The sequence below is a fragment of the Eptesicus fuscus genome, chromosome 5, assembly GCF_027574615.1.
Source record: "Eptesicus fuscus isolate TK198812 chromosome 5, DD_ASM_mEF_20220401, whole genome shotgun sequence".
Classification (NCBI taxonomy): domain Eukaryota; kingdom Metazoa; phylum Chordata; class Mammalia; order Chiroptera; family Vespertilionidae; genus Eptesicus; species Eptesicus fuscus.
This window is the reverse complement of record NC_072477.1, coordinates 84,848,793-84,872,984: the sequence shown is the minus strand read 5'-3', so window position 1 is coordinate 84,872,984 and position 24,192 is coordinate 84,848,793. Positions and strand designations below refer to the sequence as shown.

The following is a 24,192-nucleotide window of genomic DNA, read 5'->3' as shown; positions in this document are numbered from 1 at the left end:
TTAGGGGCAATCAGGCAGGCAGGTGAGCAGTTGGGAGCCAGCAGTCCAGAATTGTGAGAGGGATGTCCGACTGCCTGTTTAGGCCCGGCAGTCGAACATTCTCCGAGGGGTCCCAGATTGGAGAGGGTGCAGGTTGGGCTGAGGGACACACACCCCTGTGCAGGAATTTCATGCACCGGGCCTTTAGTTCACTATAGTACTTGGGTGGGCCATGGCAGTCATAACCAAAAGGCAGGATAATAAGAGAGTTGTTCTGGGAAGCTATACTTGCAAAGCTGGGCATCTGGCAAGAAGTGAGAAAGAAGTCTGCCAAGAAAACCCCTCAGGTAGGAATACAGGAAGGTAAGAAATGTAGCTAAATTCTAGGCTAGATATATTCCATAGGGCCGTGGTCAGCAAACTGCGGCTCGCGAGCCACATGCGGCTCTTTGGCCCCTTGAGTGTGGCTCTTCCACAAAATACCATGGCCTGGGCGAGTCTATTTTAAAGAAGTGGCGTTAGAAGAAGTTTAAGTTTAAAAAATTTGGCTCTCAAAAGAAATTTCAATCGTTGTACTGTTGATATTTGGCTCTGTTGACTAATGAGTTTGCCGACCACTGCCATAGGGTATGTTGTCAGAAGGGACCATGAGGAAAGCCAAAATGTCAGACCATAGTGCAGATTAAGGGTGAATCTGAATGCTGACCAAGAAGTAAGAGCCATGCCCGGCCTATGTGGCTGTTGGTTTGAGTGTCTTCCCATGCTTCAAGAGGTGGCTGGTTGGATACCCCATCAGGGCACATGCCCCTGTTCCACAGGCTCGATCCCCAGTAGGGAGCATGCAGGAGGCAGGCAATCGATGTTTCTCTCTGAGGTTTATATCTCTCTCTTCCTCTTTCTTCCTGTCTTTCTAAAAAACAACATTTTTGGCTAGTTTCTCAGTGGTTAGAGCGTCAACCCATGACTGCGGATTCAATTCCGTCAGTGGCCCATACCTATATTGTTGGTTCTATCCTCGGCCCATTGGGGCATGTGCAAGCCAACCAATCGATGTGTCTCTTTCATATCTTTGATCTCTTTCTCCCTCCCTCCCTCCCTCCCTCCCTCCCTCCCTCCCTCCTTTTCTCCTTTTCTCCCTCCCCCCCTCCCTCCCCCTCTCTCCTTCTCTCCCTCCCCTCATCCCTCCCTTCCACTCTCTAAAAACCAATGGAAAAAATATCCGCAGTGAGGATTTTTTAAAAAACCAACATACTAAAAAAAAGATTATGTAAGAGCCATGAACAGTTAGAAGGAGGACATTCTAAAGCAGGCGGTGTCTATTGGCTGAACTAGGAAATCCTATGTGGCAGATTGCATGAGCAGCAAATATAAGGATAAAGTTACTTTGAAAAATTGAGCAAGGATTCCTGGCCTCTGCTGAGCCAAGGGAATAATGGCATTTTGTGTACTTTGCTCTCGTACTAAGTAGCCCCATATTGCCCTGGTTTTTAAAATATCTGTAGTAGATAATATTTTGGTCATTTCCATCACTGATAGCTGTTTGCTCTTGACTTCTTCCTGTTCTCAATGAGTTTGCTCCTTCACTTTTAACATGATGCTGTCTACCACCCTAGCTAGAATCCAAATAACTGGATAATTAGTCATGTCTAAACTAAGAATGAACGGGCTCTGAGGGATCAAATGTCAGTAAAGTTTATGATCTTTGAAACAGTTAGTTCCTCTATATTGTTTTAAGACAACGTGTGTTTTTTTTTTTAATTCATGTTACTGGATTCTTGAGTAGACCGCGTGGTGAGATTGCTTAGATGGTGACTTTTGGATGAATGAGGTGGGAGATATAAGAAGAGTAAAATTTCTGTTATTTTAAAATCTGCTTTCTGGAACTCCTAAGTATTCAGAATGAAATCTCTCTCCCCAGGGGGAGTTGGAAGAGTTGGTTTGTAGAATGAAGAGTGATAAAAATGATCAAGAGTAGCCAGAGACTAAACTAACACTGTTAGTGCTTATTGATTGCTGTCAAGATGGAAAGGGTCCTTTGGAAATGGATGTCTCTAGAAGACCTCACACTTTAACAAAAAGCCTCAAAGTATGAGACTTTAGAGGAAAGTGAAGTGTTGAACAACAAAGAAGAATTAGATGGTTTGGGAATGGCAATAATTTAGTAATATCAGTAATTAGAGACTACATAAAGAGGCTATATGAAGTAGTCGAAGGAACATGGACATTGAAACTAGACAGATTTAGGTGTTACTAGTGGCCCGGTGCACGGATTCGTGCACATTGAAAGGAAATTTATTTGAAGAAATATGTTAATATCGGTATTCACCCTTTCTCTATAATAGAAGTGTCAGAGATGAAAGAAAATTAGTAAAATGTATATGAAGATAATATATAAATTGATTAATAAATAAACAATAACAGCATGATATAACAACAACAAAGACATGATATAAAAACAACAAAAATGATATAAAAACAAAAACATCAATAAAAACAGTGACTGATAAATTGATTAAACTATTCTAATATCTCCTTGTATACCACATTAAGAGTAAAAACACTTTCAGAGTGCTTGACTAATTTCCCTTGTGATGAAGTATTTACAACTTTAACTTTAACATCACATGCTCTTCGAACTCGAGAGAAAGCAACATATAACTAACCATATCTGAAAACGGGTTTAGATAGGAGTATTTCTACTCTGTCTAGTTTGTCCTTGTGACTTATTAATAGTCATGGCAAATGCCGACATCATGGGAAACTGTCTTTGAATTAATTTAAATGGGAGGCCAGTGTCGAAACACACACATGCGATTGGCGCCAGTGATAGCTTTATATGTATTATACATGTGTGATTCGATGTTTATTTATTATTTTTTATTTATTTATTTTTTAATATATTTTATTGAGTTTTTACAGAGAGGAAGAGAGAGGGATAGAGAGTTAGAAGCATCGATCAGCTGCCTCTTGCACACACCCCACCGGGGATGTGCCTGCAACCAAGGTACATGCCCTTGACTGGAATCGAACCTGGGACCCTTGAGTCCGCAGGCCGACGCTCCATCCACTGAGCCAAACCGGTTTCGGCTCGATGTTTATTTTTAAATTGCCAGTGCGCTTGGACAAATTTCTTACCCATCGTTAAATGTAAAAGGAGGATAATAATATCTTAATTTCAATGTTGCGAGGATTAAATGAGATAGTGAGTTAAAAAGTTCTAGTAACTAAATCCTAAAAAAAATTAGTTCCTTTTTCTACTTTTGCCTTATTAGAGTTGGTTCCTACTGTTCAGTCATTCAGTGCACCCCCAACACTTCCTCTTACCCTCCAAGGGTTTCCTTTTTTTGTAATCTGAGAGGAGAATTGCCATAAATGGCTAGACTTCAATTGAGGGCCCTATTGGTAATCTCCTTCACTGAATCCAGTTTCTACCATTCTTCTTATCCCTAACTAGAGGCCCGGTACATGGATTCGTGCACTGGTGAGGTGCCTCGGCCTGGCCTGCGCCCTCTCGCAATCCGGTACCCCTTGGGAGGATGCCGGAGAGCTGGTTTCGGCCCGATCCCTGGCGGCCAGGCTGAGGGACCCCACTGATGCACAAATCTGTGCACTGGGCCTCTAGTATGCATATAAGATCTTTGTTTAATCTCTTCCCGCCCTCCCTCCTCCCCCATTCCCTCTGAGATTCATCAGTCTGTTCCATGTTTCCATGCCTGTGCATTGAGCATCTGCCCCCTGCTGGTCAATGTGCATCATAGCTACTGGTCAAATGGTTGCTTAGGTTTATATATATCTACTAGAGGCCCGGTGCACGAAATTCATGCACGGGGGGCCTGTATTCCTCAGCCCAGCCTGCACCCTCTCCAATCTGGGACATCCCTCTCACAATCCAGGACTGCTGGCTCCCAACTGCTTGCCTGACTGCCTGCCTGATCACCCCCTAACCACTTCTGCCTGTCAGCCTGATCACCCCCTAACCACTCCCCTGCTGGCCCGATTACCCCTAACTGCCCTCCCTTTCAGGCCTGGTCCCTCCCAACTTCCCTCCCCTGCTGGCCTGATTGCCCACAACTGCCCTCCCCTGCCGACCATCTTGTGGCAACCATCTTGTGTCCACGTGGGGGCGGCCATCTTTGACCACATGGGGGCGGCCATCTTGTGTGTTGGAGCGATGGTCAATTTGCATATTACTCTTTTATTAGATAGGATATCTATATACATATATAAGTATATATATATAAATATATAGATAGATATAGATATAGATATAGATATAGATATAGATATAGATATAGACTAGAGGCCTGATGCACAAAATTTGTGCATGGGTAGGCCTGGCCAGCGATCAGGGCCGATCTATGGGGTGACTGGTGGGGCGATTGGAGGGGCCCCCACTGGCACCACCTTGGCCGACCTGGCACCACCCACTCGCTGTCCCTGCCCCCCCCCCCGCCACTGCCAGTCGCCTCCCTCTGTGGGGCTACCAGTGGGACAATTGGGGGGCCCTGCTGGCACCCGCCTTGGCTGGCCTGGGTTGCTATAGAGAATTAGACTAAAATTAAGTTCAAACCAAATAATATCATAAGTTTGAATTTTATTGTCACTTTCTTGCTGTTTTCTAAAGCAGTTTTAGTTGCTATGGGCTTATCCTACCTAATAAAAGAGTAATATGCAAATTGACCCTAACTCCACTACACCCAGAAACCACACCCACCAGCCAATCAGGATATGCAAATAAACCCAACCAAGATGGCTACAGCCACAGAAAGCAGGAGGGAGGCTTGGGTTTCCCTGGTAACAAAGGAAGCCAAGCTTTCCGCCTGCCGTTGCCGGCCTAAGCCTCCACTCAAGGCTACAAAGTTTCAAATACAGAAGGTAAACAAATCCAAACAGAAATGGCGGCAGCCACGAAGCTGGAAAGAGAGGGAGGCTAGGGTTGCCCCTGGCAATGGAGGAAGCAAAGCTTCTGCAGCCCTGGCTGGCCTAGGCCTCCGCTCCAGGCTACAAAGTTTCAATTATAGAAGATACATCAATCCCAAGAGAAATGGCTGCCGGCCACGGAGCGAGCAGGAGGCTTGGCTCTGCTCCAGGCTACAAAGTTTCAATTGTAGAAGATACATAAATCCCAGATACCAGGACCTTTGCTTGGGTCTTCAGGGGGCATGACCGGCCTGCAAACCACCACAGGCCCTTCACCCATGCCGCCCAAACCCCAAGGGAACCCCCATCCTGATCCGGGATACCCTTCAGGGCAAACCAGCTGGCCCCCACCCATACAACAGGCCTCTATCCTATCTAATAAAAGAGTAATATGCAGATTGACCATCTCTCCAACACACAAGATGGCTGCCCCCATGTGGACACAAGATGGCTGGCACAAGATGGCCAGCACAAGATGGCCAGCAGGGGAGGTTAGTTGGGAGGGATCAGGCCTGCAAGGGAGGGCAGTTGGGGGCAAGCAAGCCTGCAGGGGAGGGCAGTTAGGGGTGACCAGGCCAGCAGAGGAGGGAAGTTGGGGGTGACCGGGTCTGCAGGGAAGGGCAGTTAGGGGTGACCAGGCCTAAAGGGGAGGGCTGTTAGGGGCAAACACACTGGCAGGGGAGCAGTTAGGCATCAATCAGGCTGGCAGGGGAGTGGTTAGGGGGTGATCAGGCTGGCAGGCAGAAGCGGTTAGGGACAATCAGGAAGGCAGGCAGGCGAGCAGTTGGGAGATGGATTGTGAGAGGGCAGTCAGACATCCCTCGAGGGGTCCCAGATTGGAGAGGGTGCAGGCTGACCTGAGGGACACCCCCCCACACCTGTGCACAAATTTCGTGCACTGGGCCTCTAGTCTAAAAATAATATCAAGATAAATATTTCTTAGATGAATTAGAGGAGAGTAGTGGGCAATAATTAGCTATTAAAATCATCTATATTGTCTAGTCTCAGTATTTTTATTTATAAATTAATAGTGCTAGTAGGTGTTTATGGTAGTGGTATGAGAATTAAATGAAAAATTCATTTATCATAGCACCCCAGCCTTCAGAGATTCTAATTCAGTTGGTTTAGGCTCAACTTTGGTATTTCTTTAAAGCAGCTAGAGTTGAGAACTACTAGTCTACATTGTTACAGGTCTGCTATCTTTAATTTTAGTTTCCTTTAATTTTTAACCGTTTACCTACCTCATATCTTGTTCCCTTTGCTATTTTCCCAACACTCCCTTTTTAATTGTTTGACCTTTATCCTTGGAGGAGTTGGGAGATGAAGCTCATTTTGTGGTTTACTGAAAGATGTAGGTAGAAATTGGTAGAGAAAGAGCCCCCAAATATGTGTCCAGCTTCCACCCCTTGCCCTATTTGTTCCACACATTTTGTTCCTTATGTCTTTTTTTTTTTTAATTGAGGTGTCCCTTGCATCTTAATGTCAAAAACACTGCCCTCCCCCAACCCGTGGAAAGGCTTCCTAGAATAAAGAGAATGAGCTTTGTTGCCAAGAAAATCTGGGTTCACTTCACCTATTTACTGGCATCTTAATAGTTCCTTCATCCATAAAATAGGGGTATCTTCATGCTTTCTTCCTTGTGATGATGAGATATAAGTTAAGCACTAAAAATTTCCTGGCTCAGTGAATAATAGCTACCATTGTCATTTTGTGATTTGGGAGTCAAGTTAGGAATCTAACAGAAATTTAGTTTGTTTATTGGTTTTTAAGAATTTCATTTTAAAAGATTTTAAATCACTAAAAATTTGGAGACCAGAGAAGGAACATTACCCACAATGCTGCTATCTGAGAATCACTGTTAAGATTTTTGAATCATGATTTGGAAAAAAACCAGGAGAATCTTACAGTCTAAGTGATGGATGGATGGCTAGAGAAGCCAAACATTATTTTAAGAAGCATAAATATAATAATGAAAAAGATGCTATACCAAAAGGAGACAGTACAAGAATAGGGTAATTAATCATGAAAGGCTTCCTGAAGGAAGTGATTTTCTTAAAATGAATTTTAAAATAGTGAGTTTACTGTAGAAAAAAGCAAGATATTTCAGATTCAAAGATGGAATAAATGCAGATAAGCTTTAAAAATCAAGATAGCCTGGCTGGTGTGGCTCAGTGGTTGAGCATCACCCAATGAACCAGGAGGTCATGGTTCAATTCCCAGTTAGAGCACATGCCTGGGTTTTTGGCTCAATCCCTGGGGGGGGGGGGGGGGGGGGGGGGAGGGGCGTCAGCAAACCAATTTTAGGACTGTGTCTAGGGATGTTTAAAATACAGTAACAAAAAGACCTCTTTTTCTTTCTACCAAGGCAGCCCTCCTTAAGGCAACATCTTAAGCGTGATGCTCTGTGTAACTTCTGGGTTCCTATTTTGTAACCTATAATTTTGCAAAGCCTGAGTCACAGGTCAAAGGGAATCTCGGGTCAGGATAAAAGACCCAGCTTTTTTCTAAATTAAAGCTAATTACTGTTTTGTCTCTTGGGTTGTTGATTTTTTTTAAAAGGTTTGGATTTTAAGGTTTATGTATATTTCCTGAACATTTGGAGATTCTTGAGAGGGTTTTTGGGGCTTATTTTATGCTTTTTGAACAAAACGAGAAACTAAAGACTAGAGGCTGATTTGAAGCTATTGTGATGTCTTTTAGAGAAATGAAAGCCAAAGAAAAGTAATTGAAATTTAAGTATGAGACATGTTTCAGAACCTTAAGCACTTGATGCTTGCTAGAATTAGTTCCATTTACTGCCTAGTGGCTGGTTCATTTTGTAAATTGCTCTTTTTTGTGCTCTGGAAAGAAAAAACTAACAAACCAATCCAACAAACCTATCCTATTTTGTATTTGATGTTCTCTTTTATTTGTGGTTTTCCTCTTTTCCCTTCTCAAAATGATATACTACATCATTTTAAGAAACTAAAATGACCAAGAAGATTAGGGAGACTCACCCCTCCCCAGCAAATTTCAACCTATTTCCCATATCTACTAAAATAGATCTGTAAACCCTAGATAGAGAAAATTATGTTAACACTTTCTGTCAGGACTGACATCATCTTAGCTTCTTGGTGACTCAGTTTCCTCATCTTAAAATGGGGCTAATAAAAATAGCCACCTTATGGACAGTTTTCATATTACTCAAGAAAATGTAAGACATTACTGTAGTGCCTAGAGCCGTGGTCGGCAAACTGCGGCTCGAAAGCCACATGCGGCTCTTTGGCCCCTTGAGTGTGCCTCTTCCACAAAATACCACGGCCTGGGCGAGTCTATTTTGAAGAAGTGGCGTTAGAAGAAGTTTAAGTTTAAAAAATTTGGCTCTCAAAAGAAATTTCAATCGTTGTACTGTTGATATTTGTCTCTGTTGACTAATGAGTTTGCTGACCACTGGCCTAGAGTATAGTAAGTGGTCAAAAAATATTAGCCTCTTTCAAAAATAAGGTGGGAGCAGCAATTTTATGAAATCTTTTTTTCAAGTAACATAACTAATTTGAAAAATATTTTGCTATATATACTTTTAATAAACTAATCACTTTGTAATCTCAACAGGAACATGGAAAATGTAAAAGATTTGAAAAATAAGCATTCTCTAGATGTTTATATAAACAAGGTTGTGGTTATATTAAAATGTATAGTAGAGCCCTGGCTGGTTTGGCTCAATGGATAGAGCGTCAGCCTGCGGACTGAAGGGTTCAATTTTGGTCAAGGGCATATGCCCAGGTTGTGGGCTCGATCCTCAGTGGGGGGCGTGCAGGAGGCAGCCAATCCATGATTCTATGTTTCTCTCTCTCCCTTCCTCTCTGAAATCAACAAAAAAATATATTTTTAAAAATATATAGTAGATAGATTGCATTTTAGTCATCTTCCTAAAGTGAAACTTCAGATAAGAGCAGGGGTATGTTATTTGCAAAATGCAGTTACTTATCTCAGTGACGTGCACACTAGGGGATCATAGGTGCATTTTAGACTTGGGATTTTAGATATGGGATTACCAATAAGAATTGTCTACTTCTTTTAGGTGTCATTTATATGAGAAATGTATTGAGCGCCTTGGAGATAACTTTATGCCCTGCTTATGATCTCAAGCTTTTTACTGAATTATTTATTATTGCATTGTGTTAGCTATTTTGCTTCTTGATAGATCATTTTACACCACAATATTGCTGCTGCCTAAGGGGAAAAAATGTCTTTTCAGCAGTCGTAATGACCTCAAAAAGGGTAATTTGATTCTTAAGATAGGATTTTGACTTGCCTGGTGGTTATAAGAAATTTTCTCTATGACATTGAGGTTATTTTTTCCACTTACACGGTCATAGACATTGTTTTTCTCCTTCTGTACATTAGGTTTCTTCCAGAAAGTATTTCTCTAGCATTTATTACCTTTATTCTTAATTGTATATATTTTGGTCAGTTCCCTTTGCTAATTTAAGAAAGGAAAGGACGTGTTTTTTTAAACAAGAAGCTAAAATTCATGTTGTCTGGTAAAGTGATTTTGTATTGTTCTTGTTCCTTAAAATTGACATTTCTGAAAATAACCTAATATGTACTTTTTTTGAGGATTGTCAGTGTTAGGTCATGGATGGTATTGGCAGACGGACAGGACTGATTGAGAGGGACGACCTAGATGGCTAAAGCAGCACACAGGCTTGAGGAGACATTTGGTGATTGAGTAAAACCTGTCTTTTGGCCTCAGGGGCAGCATCACAGTCAGAATCTAGATGGTTGGCCCAAGCCAGAGGATGCAGTAGGAGTAGAAAATTTAAATACCCATAGAAGTTGGCAAATAATGTAAATGAATAGTGCCTGCCTGGTGGCAAGTGTGGCCTGTTCAAGAGTCCCTGCTCCTCTAATCTAAGAGGAGCTGTATGGGAACATGGACCCGGAGTTTATATAAATCTTATGTTTAAATATTAGTACCTAATTTTTTTCCTAATTCATTACAAGCCAAATTTGGTTAATTTGGTATCAGTTTGTGACTACTGTCTTTAAAAGAGGCTCTTTTCTGTTATTTAATAATTATGATGACCTTATACTGTAGGTAATTTTATACCAGTAAACTCTCTGGGAGAAAAAAATAATGAAAGGGAGGAAAAGAAGGAAAGAGGGAGGGAGGAAAGGAAGGAGGGAGGGAGGGAAACGGGAAACCTTTTCCATGTCTCCCATCTGATTTCTAATACATCTTTACTTACTGGCTTCTCTATAAAAGATTGAAATTTGTTTAGGGGAATATGAACAATATATTTTAAATGTTTTTGTTTAATTACCTGTAGCATTCTATCTATATTTCTGTGCAGTTCCAGTGACCTATTTATGTTTAGTTTGGAGTTTTATTTATAATACTAGAGGCCCAGTGCGCGAAATCGGGCGGGACCCCAGACCTGCCACGCCGGGAAACCCATCAGTGCACCTCCTGGTGACCGGTTTGGTCATTACGGCATTACGGCCACTGGCCTTTTATAATATAGACTAGAGGCCCGGTGCACGAAATTCATGCACGGGGCGGGGGGTGTCCCTCAGCCGAGCCTGCACCCTCTCCAATTTGGGACCCCTCAAAGGATGTCCGACTGCTCTCTCACAATCCAGGACTGCTGGCTCCCAACTGCTCCCCTGCCTGCCTTCCTGATTGCCCCTAACCGCTTCTACCTGCCAGCCTGATCACCCCCTAACCATTCCCATGCCAGCCTGATTGATGCCTAACTGCTCCCCTGCCAGCCTGTTTGCCCCTAACTGCCCTCCACTGCAGGCCTGGTCACCCCTAACTGCCCTCCCCTGCAGGCCTGGTCCCCCCCAACTGCTCTCCCCTGCAGGAATGGGTCCCCCCCAATTGCCCTTCCCTGCAGGCATGGTCGCCCCCAACTTCCCTCCTCTGCCGGCCTGGTCACCCCTAACTGCCCTCCCCTGCAGGCTTGATCACCCCCAACTGCCCTCCCTTGCAGGCCTGGTCCCTCCCAACAGCCCTCCCCTGCTGGCCTGATTGCCCACAACTGCCCTCCTTTGCAGACCTGGTCCCTCCCAACTAACCTCCCCTGCTGGCCATCTTCTGGCAGCCATCTTGTGTCCACATGGGGGCAGCCATCTTGTGTGTTGGAGTGATGGTCAATTTGCATATTACTCTTTTATTAGATAGGATAGAGGCCTAGTGCACAGGTGGGGTCCGGCTGGTTTGCCCTGAAGGGTGTCCCAGATCAGGGTGGGGATTCCCTTGGGGTGTGGGACAACCTGGGAGAGGGCCCTGTGATGGTTTGCAGGCCGACCACGCCCCCCGGCAACCCAAGGGGAGGCCCTGTTATCTGGGATTTATTTATCTTCTATAATTGAAACTTTATAGCCTTGAGCAGAGGGCAGGGCTGCGGGAGCTTGGCTTCCTTCATTGCCGGGGAAACCAAGCCTCCTGCTTGCTCCGTGGCTGCAGCCATCTTGATTGGGTTAATTTGTATACTTGCTCCTGATTGGCTGGTGGGCATGGCTTGTGGGTGTGGCGGAGGTACAGTTAATTTGCATATTACTCTTTTATTAGATAGGATATCAAACTTAGTGTGTTTTTTTTTGTTATCCTCACCCGAGGTTATTTTTTCAATTGATTTTTAAAGAGTGGAAGAGAGTAAGGAGAGAGAGAAACATTGATGTGAGAGAGAAACATCGATTGGTTGTCTCCTGCACACACACCCACAGAGGCTGGGATCAACACCTGCAACCCAAGTACATGCCCTTGACCAGAATCAAACCCACCACTGTTCCATGCATGGGCTGATGCTCTATCCACTGAACCACACTGGCCAGGCTCAAACTTAGTTTTGATACTTGAATAAGAGCACTCATCTTTTTTTAAAAATAAAAGTCCTGTGTTTCTTTTTTTTTTTAAATTTATCTTTATTGTTGAAAGTATTCTTTTTCAACACATATAGTGCTCATCTATTATGTATATGGTGCCTTTTCTGGTGTTTAATATTCTTGTTGATATCTGTCACTCCTATATGTAATACTAACAATTTGTTTTTAAAAGCCAGCTTGTGTGTTTTTTAATTTATTTTCTTCAATAATTTTTTCCAGCTTACCATGATCTTTTAAAAAATGCAGAAAAGATAACTCACATACCCACTACAAACATTCAACTGTTAACATTTTGCCAAATTTTCTGGCTGACTAATTGGTTTGCTAAACCAGTGGTTGGCAAACTGTGGCTCGCGAGCCACCTGCGGCTCGCGAGCCACGGTTTGCCACTCTGTTGACTAATGAGTTTGCCGACCACTGTCATATACTACCCTTTACCTCTTTGCACACAATATGCCACAATTGCCTAATCCTCACAGCTTCCAACTACACGGTAACATTTAGTATGTTTGGCAAACTCATTAGTGGTTGGCAAACTCATTAGTCAACAGAGCGGCAAACCGCAGTTTGCCGACCACTGTGCTAAACCATTTGAAAATGAGTTGCAGACATCATGCTACCTTACCAATACATACTTGAACATGCATGTTCTAAAAATAAAAAATTCCATAATCACAGTCTCATCTTATAAATTGGTATGTAACTGTGTGTGTGTGTGTGTGTGTGTGTGTGTGTGTGTGTATGTATACACACTTTATGTTATTTGTGTTCTGGAAAGGCACTAGGGTATGTTCAGGAGATGCTCATGAATTTAAAAACAAAACGAAACCTTCTCTGTCCTTTGTTGATTATTTGCTACAACAAAGTGAAGGCTACATTGGATCTGGGTCAGAGCAGATATGGTCTTTATTGCTGCAATCCCTGGACAACATCCAGGTGCCTTCTAAAACAGGAGTTTACTTTCACAAGGCTCACAGAGATAAGGAGACTACTGGTTGAGTTGGAAGTCTTTCCCAGAACTGCTAGCCTCAAGCTACAAGCAGAGTCTTACTAGGCTAGGGCAGTGGTCGGCAAACTCATTAGTCAGCAGAGCCAAATATCAACAGTACAATGATTGAAATTTCTTTTTTGAGAGCCAAATTTTTTAAACTTAAACTTCTTCTAACGCCACTTCTTCAAAGTAGACTCGCCCAGGCCGTGGTATTTTGTGGAAGAGCCACACTCAAGGGGCCAAAGAGCCGCATGTGGCTCGCGAGCCACAGTTTGCCAACCACTGGGCTAGGGGAACAGATGCTAATGGGAGTAGTACCTTCTGCTCCTGGTTTGGATCTCCAGGTAAATGACTGCATATGTTCCTAGGTAAAGGCCAGGGAGGTGTGAAGCTTTACTATAGAGTTTTAGTAGGAGGTCTAGATATCTGGTCATTTGTTAATATGCACCCATGACCCATTTTTATGCAGTAAGACCTAGATATAACAGACTAATTCAGGCGAAATTCTGTTATATAATAAAGTAGGTTTTCTGAATGTGTACGTAAAGAAATTGACAAATTAGTTAGTTTACCTATTTTTACTTATATAGACACGTTTGTGTAATGAAAACTGATTATGTATGAAAAGTTTAATTTCACAGAAAAGTTTTCTATATGTATTACTGTAATTTAAAATTTATACTGAATAGGTCTAGTAAATGGGTGCATTTATTGGTTACCCAAGTGACTGCACACGGCTGGGTGTGGCTTAGTGCCCATGGGGACATCAACTGGCAGTGTGTTAAAACTGCTGCAGAAAGTCACTCCACGCAACAGCAGAACCAATTACTGACAACAGAACCAATTACTGTGTTGGATGCGATGGGATCACATGCTAATCATTCACCGAACATTGTTTACAAGCACGGTGACTTGGATTTAAATATGTAGACTCTAGTTATAGATATGTCATATTTATTTATGTTGGCAAAATTACTAGTGTTTTTTCCAAAATATGATCCATTTTCTAAAACTTGTTTAAAATACAGTGAATTAATAACAAAAGAATAGCCTGTTAAATTTAATTATGAGCAAATCTTGGTTAAAAGCATTCTAAAATTAACAAGGTATTAATCATCACATATGACATACAGACCGGAAATTTTGTCCAGTATATTCGAAGTTCATTAAATAGAGGTCCACAAAGTGTAAGGTTTACTGTATTACAATGAAACACTTGAGTAGTCTAACCTCAAAATTTTCAGAATTTTAATGGAATGTCTCTCTGGTTAGCACATTTTTGCATATGAATGTCAATAATGCTACTCTGTTTTGCCTGTCAGCTTCCTAAATAAGGAGTAGAGAATACAAAAATGGATTTTATGTCTTTGTAAAAAGGAGTTTAGTATTGGAATTTTCCCAGTTTCTCCCTAGACCTGTTATAAAAGATGTCTCTATTTAATTATGCTTTGTGCTATTCTGTGGAAGATTTCCAGCATTATGATTGCGTTCCTTTTCACTCTCATTTTAAAATGTTATTTTCCTCTGTTACAGATTTTTTTCTTAGGTGTATTGACTGATGTTTAATGAGAACAATCGAGACCAGTTAGAATTTTCTGCAAGGAATGGAATTAGCTCATAGCTTATTGCTGAATGAAGAAGCATGCAATCAACTAGGTGAAGTTCAGAAGGCAGAGTTTATTTTTGATTGGTTGAGATATTTGGAAAAGCTCTTGCTAGCAACCAGCAGGGTAGGTAAAACTGCAAAAACTGCTTTTTGTTTGTTTTTCTTTAAGCCAGATAATATTTTGTTCCTTTGGTTTGCGTTTCTAGTTCTGTCCAGAATAACCTAAATTAGCTTTCAAATGCTAGACCTTATTAAGACTTTATAATGAAATGTTACAGGAAGTTTATATATTCTGTTCAAAAAAGCAATAAAAATTAGCCCATATTTTATATATTACTCAAAAATATTTCAGAAACTAACTACAAACTACATTGTATTCGATTTTATTTTCATTATATTCTATACTTTATGTATCTCCATATGTACGAAGCCCTGTAGTATAGTGCTAAATAATGTCATAGGAGTTTCAATTTAAAGAAAGGTGTGGACCCTTTAATGGGAGAGTTGTTGAGTAAACATATTCCCTTTTAAAAGCTTATAAAATGGGTACAGAAAAAGAAAACTAATCACTCATACCCTTCATATACATTCAGCAGTTATTAATATTTTGCCATATTTGATTGATGTATTGATTTACTGAGCCATGTGAAGTTCTGCTTTATTTCTAAATACTTTTTGCATACCTCTAAATATAAGGATATTCTCCTACAAAATAACAATGCTATTTGTAATGCAGAAGTGGTGCAAATACACTACTCATGGAGACGTTTAGAATTTAACAAAAGACAAAATCCATACACTAAATTAACAGATATTTCACTGTGGAAGTTTAAGTCTTGGTGAGCATCTGAATACCATTGCCATTGTAATGATATTCTGTATTCCTTTTTGAGAGAGCAGACAAGTAAAATGGAGTAACATTATTGGCATTTAGGTGCATAAGCTTGCAAAAAGAAAATTGCACTGAACTTAGAAAAAGGTCTGAGTAAAACAAGTAACCATTACAAGGTCAGCTCTGATAATGGGTTATAGGTTGTTGCTTATTATGCAACTATATATAGGGTGGGAGCTTAATAACTAAGAAGCTCTTGTTGAAATACAAATTTGCTCTACCTTTCAAACATAAGAAGAAAGATATAGAAGAAATAGAGCCATTGTCTTTCACAGAGACCAGTATATTGTGGTCCAGAATTTGTTTTGTGGAGATAACCAGTAGGGCAGCAAACTACCTGTTCATGTTTTATGAGGATCACACCACCAATTTACTTGTAATTTTTAATCAAAATAATTTTACACTTTTCTAGAGCCTTTTAGTTAGTTCTTCAATATATGGGGAAAAATAGAGGATTGCATGTAATTATGTTGACTTTTTGTCTTTTTGCTACCTTCCTTTCTAGAGTGATGTGAAGGAGAAACAGAAGACTCTTGTTGAGCAGCTCCTGTCTTTGTTGAACAGCTCCCCAGGGCCTCCTACCCGCAAACTCCTTGCTAAGAATCTAGGCATTCTTTATGGTATTGGAGACACATTCTCTGTCTATGAGACAATCGATAAATGTAATGATCTTATTCGTAGCAAAGATGACTCTCCAAGTTACCTTCCCACTAAACTGTAAGTTAGATAATAAAACTGAACAAGAATAAAATAGTGCTTCCTTATAATATCATTTTTATAAATATCCCAAACTACTTAATAATTACTTTGAAACAAAATATAAATTTTTTGCCAAAACCGGTTTGGCTCAGTGGATAGAGTGTCGGCCTGTGGACTGAAAGGTCCCAGGTTCGATTCCGGTCAAGGGCATGTACCTTGGTTACAGGCACATCCCCAGTAGGGGGTGTGCAGGAGGCAGCTGATCGATGTTTCTCTCTCATCGATGTTTCTAACTCTCTATCCCTCTTTCTTCCTCTCTGTAAAAAATCAATAAAATATATTTAAAAAAAAATATATATATATATATATAAATTTTTTACTCATTTTTAAATCCAACTTTAAAAATAATCTAACATATTCCTATTGACTGAGAAAGAATTCTTTAAGAAAATATTTTTGGCATATTTGAAGTCTAGATTTAGAAATTAAAACTATCTCACTAAAATTTTAGCAATTGAATATTTAAGAAAAGGTATTTTAAGTTCTTCACGCATGTTTTGGATGTCCTTTTAGTGTATTCTTAATAGTTAAAATTAATAGTAAATGTCATAGAAAAATACTCTTCTAAGATCCTAAAAAATAGCAGCTTAGTTTCTTTCTCCATAGAATTCAGATCATTTTTATTACCTGTGTTTTTAGGGAAGTTGATTTGCCATGTATAATTTCATAATAGTAATTTTATAGAAATTTTTGTTGATTTAATTTTAGCTTATATCAGAATATATTTTCTGATAAAATTTTCAGACTTGAGAATATTATTTCTTGCTTTTCTTATCTTTTATCTTTAAGACTGTCTTTAAGTATCCTATATAATAAAACCCTAATATGTAAATTGACTGAAGGTGGAACAACCAGTCGCTATGACCATCAGGGGCCAGACGCCCAACACAGGTACTGCCCCCTGGTGGTCAGTGCACTCCCACAGGGAGCCGATCAATGATTCTCATTATTGATGTTTCTCTCTCTCTCTCCCTCTCTGAAATAAAAAAATATATGTGTGTGTGTATATATATATGTATATATACATATATACATATATATATAACTTAAAAAATAATGTGTAATATTTGATACTCACCTAAGTGTCATGCCTTAGAATTTAACAGTGGGGTAGATGCTGGGAAATTTTATCCTTTAAAAGTAAAATTAAAAAGTCACCTTTATTCTAAGTTATTTTTTTATTTCTGTTATTTCCATTCATGACTAATTTCTAATTTAAATGTTGTTTCAGTGCTGCTGTGGTATGTTTGGGTTCCTTGTACAAGAAGTTGGGTAGAATACTGAGTAACACTTTTACTGAAACAGTGGGGAATATTCTTAAAGCTATGAAGAGTGCAGAGGTAAGTAACTACAAATTTGACCAAAGGATAAAATGATAGTATTTCATAGGTCTTATGCTTTCTTTACCTATGACAAGCGTACATAAATATGTATAGAAATATACATTTGGCCCAGTGATCCCACTTCTAGGAATATATCCTAAGAAACCCAAAACACCAGTTGGAAAGACTATATGCACCCTTATGTTCATAGCAGCCCGATTTATAATAGCTAGGATCTGGAAACAGCCCAAGTGCCCATCAGTAGATTAGTAGATAAAAAAGCTGTGGTACATTTTTACCATGGAATACTATGCAGCTTTAAAAAAGGCGGGGGGAGGGATCCCTTTTCCTTCGAGACAGCATTGAGGGACTTGGAGAGTATTATGCTAAGCGAAATAAGCCAGTCAGAATCAAGTATCACATGATCTCACTCATATGTGGAATCTAATGAACAAAATAAACTGATAAACAAAATAGATCCATAGAAATAGAAGCTTGGAACAGACAGACAACTATCAGAAAGGGGGGTGGTAGAGATCAACCAAAGAACTTACATGCATAAACCCAAGGACACAATACTGTGGTGAAGGCCTGGCAGGGGGAAGGGGGTCAATGGGGAAAAAGTATGTAATACTTTCAGTAATAAAGATTTTAAAAAGAATGAAAAAAAGAAATAGAACCATAAATGAACTATTTTCTAGGCGATATACAAGTACTTTGTATATTTCTTCATGAGAGAAGCAGTAAGGCAGTAATAGAATTTCGTGTATTCAGACAAATACAAATGGGCAAAACTAAGGTATTTGGTAGACCAATCTCTCCTCCTATCACCTCTTCCATCTGATACTACTTACTAGTGCCAGAGCAAGTGCTTGTTACCAAGGACCCAGATACATAGTTGGTAACTACTGTATGCCTAATGGATGGATTAGTATTATACCAGCACCAGAAGGGAGTAAGGAATATAATCGGGGTTGGAAAGAGCATAGAGGATGCAAGTATGACCAGGATCTGGATGGCCTTTTACTTGTCAGAGGAGGATATGCTCAGCCTTATCTCATTGACTTGTTGGCATCATTTACCGCTGTGGAACACCCTTTGTTTCTGTAGCTGTCTCTTTATTTGATTCCCAAGATACTGTAGTCTCTTGCCAACTATAGCTTTACTGATCAGATTGAAATGAAAGCATTTGTATGTTTATATATCAAAAATTTTAAATCTTATTCTTAATATTCAAGTATACCTCAGCACCTTTAAATATAAAAACATCACCCCAGTTCTTGTTCTTACCTTACTTAGAAAAACAATCTAGAATACAGTGCTGAAATAATTTATAAAAATACTGGTAGTTACATGCACTTTTTTTTTTTAATGTACCAAGATAAAAATATGGGAAAATTCAAAATATAAAATATGTTGACTTTTGTCTCCCATCTTCAGTGTACTGAACTTCCTGGGATGTTGAAATCATTTGGGGCATTTAGTGAAACATCAATAATACAAGCAGCTACTACTTCTTGAGTGTTTATTATGTGCCAGGCTCTATAGTGAATGTCTTCCCGACGGGCTTACTAGTATTTACTTCTCACACTGGCTCTATGCGGTTCATCCTAACCTCATTTTATAGATGAAGAAATAAGTAAGAACAACTTAAAGTCACACAGATACTAAGGGTCAGAGCCAAGACTCAAACCCAGGTCGTTTTAAATCTAAAGCCCAGACTTCTAACCTGTGAGTTAAACTACTTGGACCAATAAGTGATAAAAATATTAATAGTTATAAGATTTATTGAACATTTACGGTATTTCAGGCACTATTCTAAGTACTTTACATGTAGTAACTGTTGAGCCTTGGGAGAACCTGAGACGTGGGTACCATTACCTCCATTTAACAGTTAAAGAAATAGATTTGTTCAAGGTCAGGTACCTAGTAGGTGTCAGACCCTGCACTCTTACCCATGTCGCCTCATTTATAGCAACCATTTATTGGCTATTTAACAACATGCAAGCTTTGTGCTAGGCACTTTTCCATGTATTTTTACTTAATCTTCACATCAACATTATGAAATTTGTATTGTGTTGAAGTGTAATATATATTTATAAAATACCAAATATTAATGTTTGTTGATGTCAGAATAGGTTGGTCTGTGTGTACAAAAATCTTGAGTATTTCTCTCATTTATGAGATAAATTTCAGTGCTTAATGCTATTCTTCACAGTACTTTTTCCTCTCTATTCTTTAAATTTTTTCTTTTCTCTTTGGTAGTCTCAAGGTCGATATGAGATTATGTTGAGCCTGCAAAATATATTGAAAGGACTTGGAGCTGCTGCTACACCTTGCCACAGAGATATTTATAAAGCTGCCAGATCCTGCTTAACAGATAGGTCCATGGCTGTTCGTTGTGCTGCTGCAAAGGTGAAATGGCCTAATAAGCAGAATTTCTGTTTGAAAAGTAAATCAGTTTATTTCTGTGAAAACACTGAAAACAGCCCCATGATCTTAGAGCTGCACCTTTGGTAATCAGCTGTCTCACTCTAACATGAGGAAACTGAGACCCAGAGAGTTATATGAATTTCCCAAGGCTCATCTAGTAGTTAGCAGTGCATTGTCCAATGTAGTGAGTTCAAATGATCAGACTCAGTATTCCTTTGCTACTAAGCTTCCTTCCTGTAATTGTATAAACTTAAATTTACATATAAGATTTATGCTGTTTGAAAGTGATTTGTTTTTGTTTTTATCATGCCTTATTAACATTTGAATAGATAGTATAGTAAAGTTGTTTATGGTGGAATTATTCTCACAATTGCTCATAGCCAATAGACTGGTTCTAAGGACATTTTTTAAAAATACATTTTTAATGATTTCAGAAAGGAAAGGAGAGGGACAGAGAGATAGAAACATCAATGATGAGAGAGAATCATTGATTGGCTGTCTCTTGCATGCCCCACACTGGGCATGGAGCCTGCAACCTGGGCATGTGCCCTGGCCAGGAATTGAACCATGACCTCCAAGTTCATAGGTCGACGCTCAACCATTGAGCCACGCTGGCCGGGCCTAAGGACATCTTTTACAGCCCTGTCATCCCACACTATATGAACACATTGCTTTTATGATTTTTAATAAGTATTCACTTGTTGTCCTTGTAATCATTACTTAGAAACTTTGGGTTTGTGTTCTGTTTTTGTTAAATCTTGATATTTTCTATAATTTGTCTAGATCGGAACTTGATACTTACATTTTGTTTTTCATTAATTTCTGTTTTTCCGCTTGAGTAGTGTCTCTTTGAACTTCAGAATGAGGCCAGCTTCATGTGGAGTACAGACCTGGACAGTGTGGCCACGCTATGTTTTAAGTCATTTGAAGGTTCCAATTATGATGTGCGGATTTCAGTTTCAAAGCTACTAGGGACAGTGTTGGCTAAAGCTCTAATTTCTAAACATCCAGGAGCAGGTAAATTCATTTAATTATTTTCAAATGTCTTCTGTAATTTTCTTCCCAATTGATTTAAACAAACATATGTAGCATTACTACTACCCATTAATTTCTTTTTTTTTTTTTTAAAGACAGACTATCTTATAAATCAGTTTTAGTTTGTAGCATTGCTCTAGGTCCGTGGTGGGCAAACTGCGGCTCGCGAACCACATGCGGCTCTTTGGCCCCTTGAGTGTGGCTCTTCCACAAAATACCATGGCCTGGGCGAGTCTATTTTGAAGAAGTGGCATTAGAAGAAGTTTAAGTTTAAAAAATTTGGCTCTCAAAAGAAATTTCAATCATTGTACTGTTGATATTTGGCTCTGTTGACTAATGAGTTTGCCGACCACTGCTTTAGGTCCTAATATTTCATTTTCAAATAATTCAATAAAAGTTTGAGGGGAAAAATACTCTTATTTATTTACTCTTGAAGAAATTTACTTTATTCTGTCACTGTCTTCCTCTACATTCTGGGTGTTTTTCTTTTACGTAAATGCGAAGTATTATCCAATAAGAGAGATTATCTAAATCTTGAGAGAATTTTTTCTTAAACAGCATGCATCTGATTACAGACATTTATTTGGCTGGCTATTTACTAAGTTTTTAAAAGGGAGCAATTATATAAATAATTCCAAACAACAGCTATTTGAAACTTACTATATTTGGAAAATTTGCTTGTTGTTAGTTTTTGTTCCCTATTTATGCAGTTCTAGGCAGTGAGCAAGGAAGGATAGAGTATTTTTGAAAACGAGAGTTTGCCTGGGTTAATCTACAGCATATATAAAATAATGACGAATAATTGAAAACTTGCTTTATTATACTATCTCCAAAGAATAAACAGTCTCACACAAGTGAAAATGTGTTTGTGCTGTACAACCTTGCCTCTCTCACATTTGTAGACCAGGAATACTGACATCACCTTATAAGAAATTCAGAAACGCAGGCCCAGCCCAACTTAATAAAACAAAATTCTCATTTTAACAAGAACCCTTAATGGTGGCTGGCAGACATAAAAGATAATTTGTATACACAATGAAGTTTGAGAACCATTGCTCTCGAAATTGTTTATTGTTATTAAAAAGCAGATTCTGTTTTTTTCTAGTCATAGTATTTTCTGAACCAGAAATGAGAGATGTCAGGCAGTATATACCATATCAGAATTAACTGAGAACACTAACAAACTGTACAGTCCCCTCATTCTCCAATTGAGACCCACAAGTTTAAAACTCAGTAATAAGTAATTTGTTGAGTGCTTATATTGGGCTGAATCTGTTCTAAATGTGTGGGATATGTCATTGAGCAAAACAGATAAAAACCCCTGCTGTTTTGGAGCTTATGTTCCATATTTAGCCATGCTAAAGCCAGCAGGAAAACTCTCAGTTGTCTTACTTGACCTTTCAGCATCATTTAGCTCAGTTGGTCCTCCTTATTCTTTTCTCATTTTCCTCTTAGGACCTCATGGCCCTTTAAAAATCCCTTGGTTTTCCTTCCTCCCCACAAGGAATTCCTGTTCAGTCTTCTTCAATGATTCCTTGTCTTGTCATAGAAGAAACACATCACCTAGTACTTGGTCTCCTGTTCTTTATGTCTACTCATTCTCTTGGAGATCTTATCCAATCTCATGGCTTACATACCATCTAAATATCATCTATATTAGGGATTCCTGGATTTATATCTTTATAGCCCAGACTTCTCTCCTGGACACCAGATTTTCATGTCCAGCTGCCCATTTGACATCTCTGTTTTGATGTCCATTTGATGTTTCAAATTAACTTGTCCTAAAGTGAATGCTTGACTTCCCCTTCCCCACACATACTCACACCGGCTTTACTTGCAGTCTTGTTGATCTAAATTGATGACAATTCTATCCTTCAGGTGTTCAAACAAAATTTGTAAAGTCACCCTTTACTCTTCTGTCTCACACTCAATAGCTATTCTACTTGACAATCTTAAAACATAACCAGAATCAGGATTCCTTGGAGAAAAGGTTTATTATGGGGTTGGAGCTGGAAAAGTCTGAACATGAGCCTAGAACATCTTATGCCAAAAAGTAAGGAACTCCATTGGCCAGCTTTCTCAAGAGTCTTCCACTGGTCAAATTTAGGACAATATTAGAGGCAAAACTAGTAATGACAGAAAATGGATAACCTGTTAAATAAAAAGGAATCTTATTTTTATAGATTACTGAAAATAAGTAAATAAAGGAAAAGGAAGAGCTCTTTTTTATGGTGGAATTCAGCTAATAACTGAGAAAGAGTAATTTTTAGTCAATGACATTATTGGAATTATTACAATAACTAGATGCCCAGTGCACGAAATCCGTGCACAGGTAGGGTCCCTAGGCCTGGCCGGTGATCAGGGCCGATCTGTGGGGCAACCGGCACGGCAGTCGGGGGCCCCTGCTGGCACCCGCATTGGCTGGCCTGGCGCTGCCTGCTCGCCAACCCCAGCCCCCCACGACTGCGGCTGGTCGCCTCCCTTTGCGGGGCAATCGGGGGGCCCCTGCTGGCACCCGCCTTGGCTGGCCTGGGGCTGGGAGCAGCTCCTATGTTGAGCGTCTGCCCCCTGGTGGTCAGTGCGCATCTTAGTGACCAGTCGTTCTGCCATTCGGTCAATTTGCATATTAGGCTTTTAGTATATAGGATAATTTATGCAGGTAGGAATCCTCAGTACATTCTTGGGTGAAAGTTAGATAGGTTATAGAATATTTATGCCATCTTAAAGTATCACCACACAGGTTACATAATAATTACAAAGGGGAAAATAATATTTGAAGTGGACAAACCTGGCCGACATCTTACTCAGGTGTTCAAAGTCACCAAGACTTTACAGTGCCCTTGATATTATGCATTGAGAAGGCTTATAGCAATACTTACTTAGTTCTCTTGCCAAAAATTCTGAGGAAGTACTAGACAAACTCAAATTGAGGGATCTTCTGTAAAACAATTAGTCATACGTATAGTTCCAAAAATAAGGAAGTAATAAGGAAAATATTGTGAGTGTAGCTGGAGGGTATATGGGAATTTATTTTACTATTCTTGTAGCTTTTTTGTAATTTTGAAAATTTTCTTAATAAAAAAACTTAAAAATAGAACAGGGCAGAAATACAAGGAATGAGGGGGCATTGTTGTGTTTTTCAACAACACATATGTATAGATATATGTATGTCTATTCAGACTCCACTTTACTGCAGCCACCTTGATCTAAGCCAACATCACCCTTTGCTTGAATTTCTAAATTGTTCCTGATGGATTCTCCTACTTTTACCTTTGCCCCTTTATATAGTCTTCTCTTAGCACAGAGGCCAAGTGACAGATTATATCACTCTTCTGCTCAAGGCCCTCCACTGGCACCTCACTTCACTTACATCCTTAGAAGG

At 39.6% G+C, this 24,192-nt stretch overlaps 1 protein-coding gene across 1 annotated transcript in view; it reads left to right on the top strand.

The window, feature by feature from the left end:
• HEATR5A (HEAT repeat containing 5A) overlaps positions 1 to 24,192 on the top strand; it is a 106,495-nt gene that overhangs the window by 4,068 nt on the left and 78,235 nt on the right. The window contains exons 2-6 of the mRNA XM_054716519.1: positions 14,297 to 14,493; positions 15,767 to 15,978; positions 17,252 to 17,360; positions 19,608 to 19,757; positions 20,618 to 20,792. Coding sequence (XP_054572494.1) covers positions 14,368 to 14,493; positions 15,767 to 15,978; positions 17,252 to 17,360; positions 19,608 to 19,757; positions 20,618 to 20,792 — 772 coding nt within the window. The 5' untranslated portion in view covers positions 14,297 to 14,367. The remainder of the gene's footprint in view (positions 1 to 14,296; positions 14,494 to 15,766; positions 15,979 to 17,251; positions 17,361 to 19,607; positions 19,758 to 20,617; positions 20,793 to 24,192) is intronic.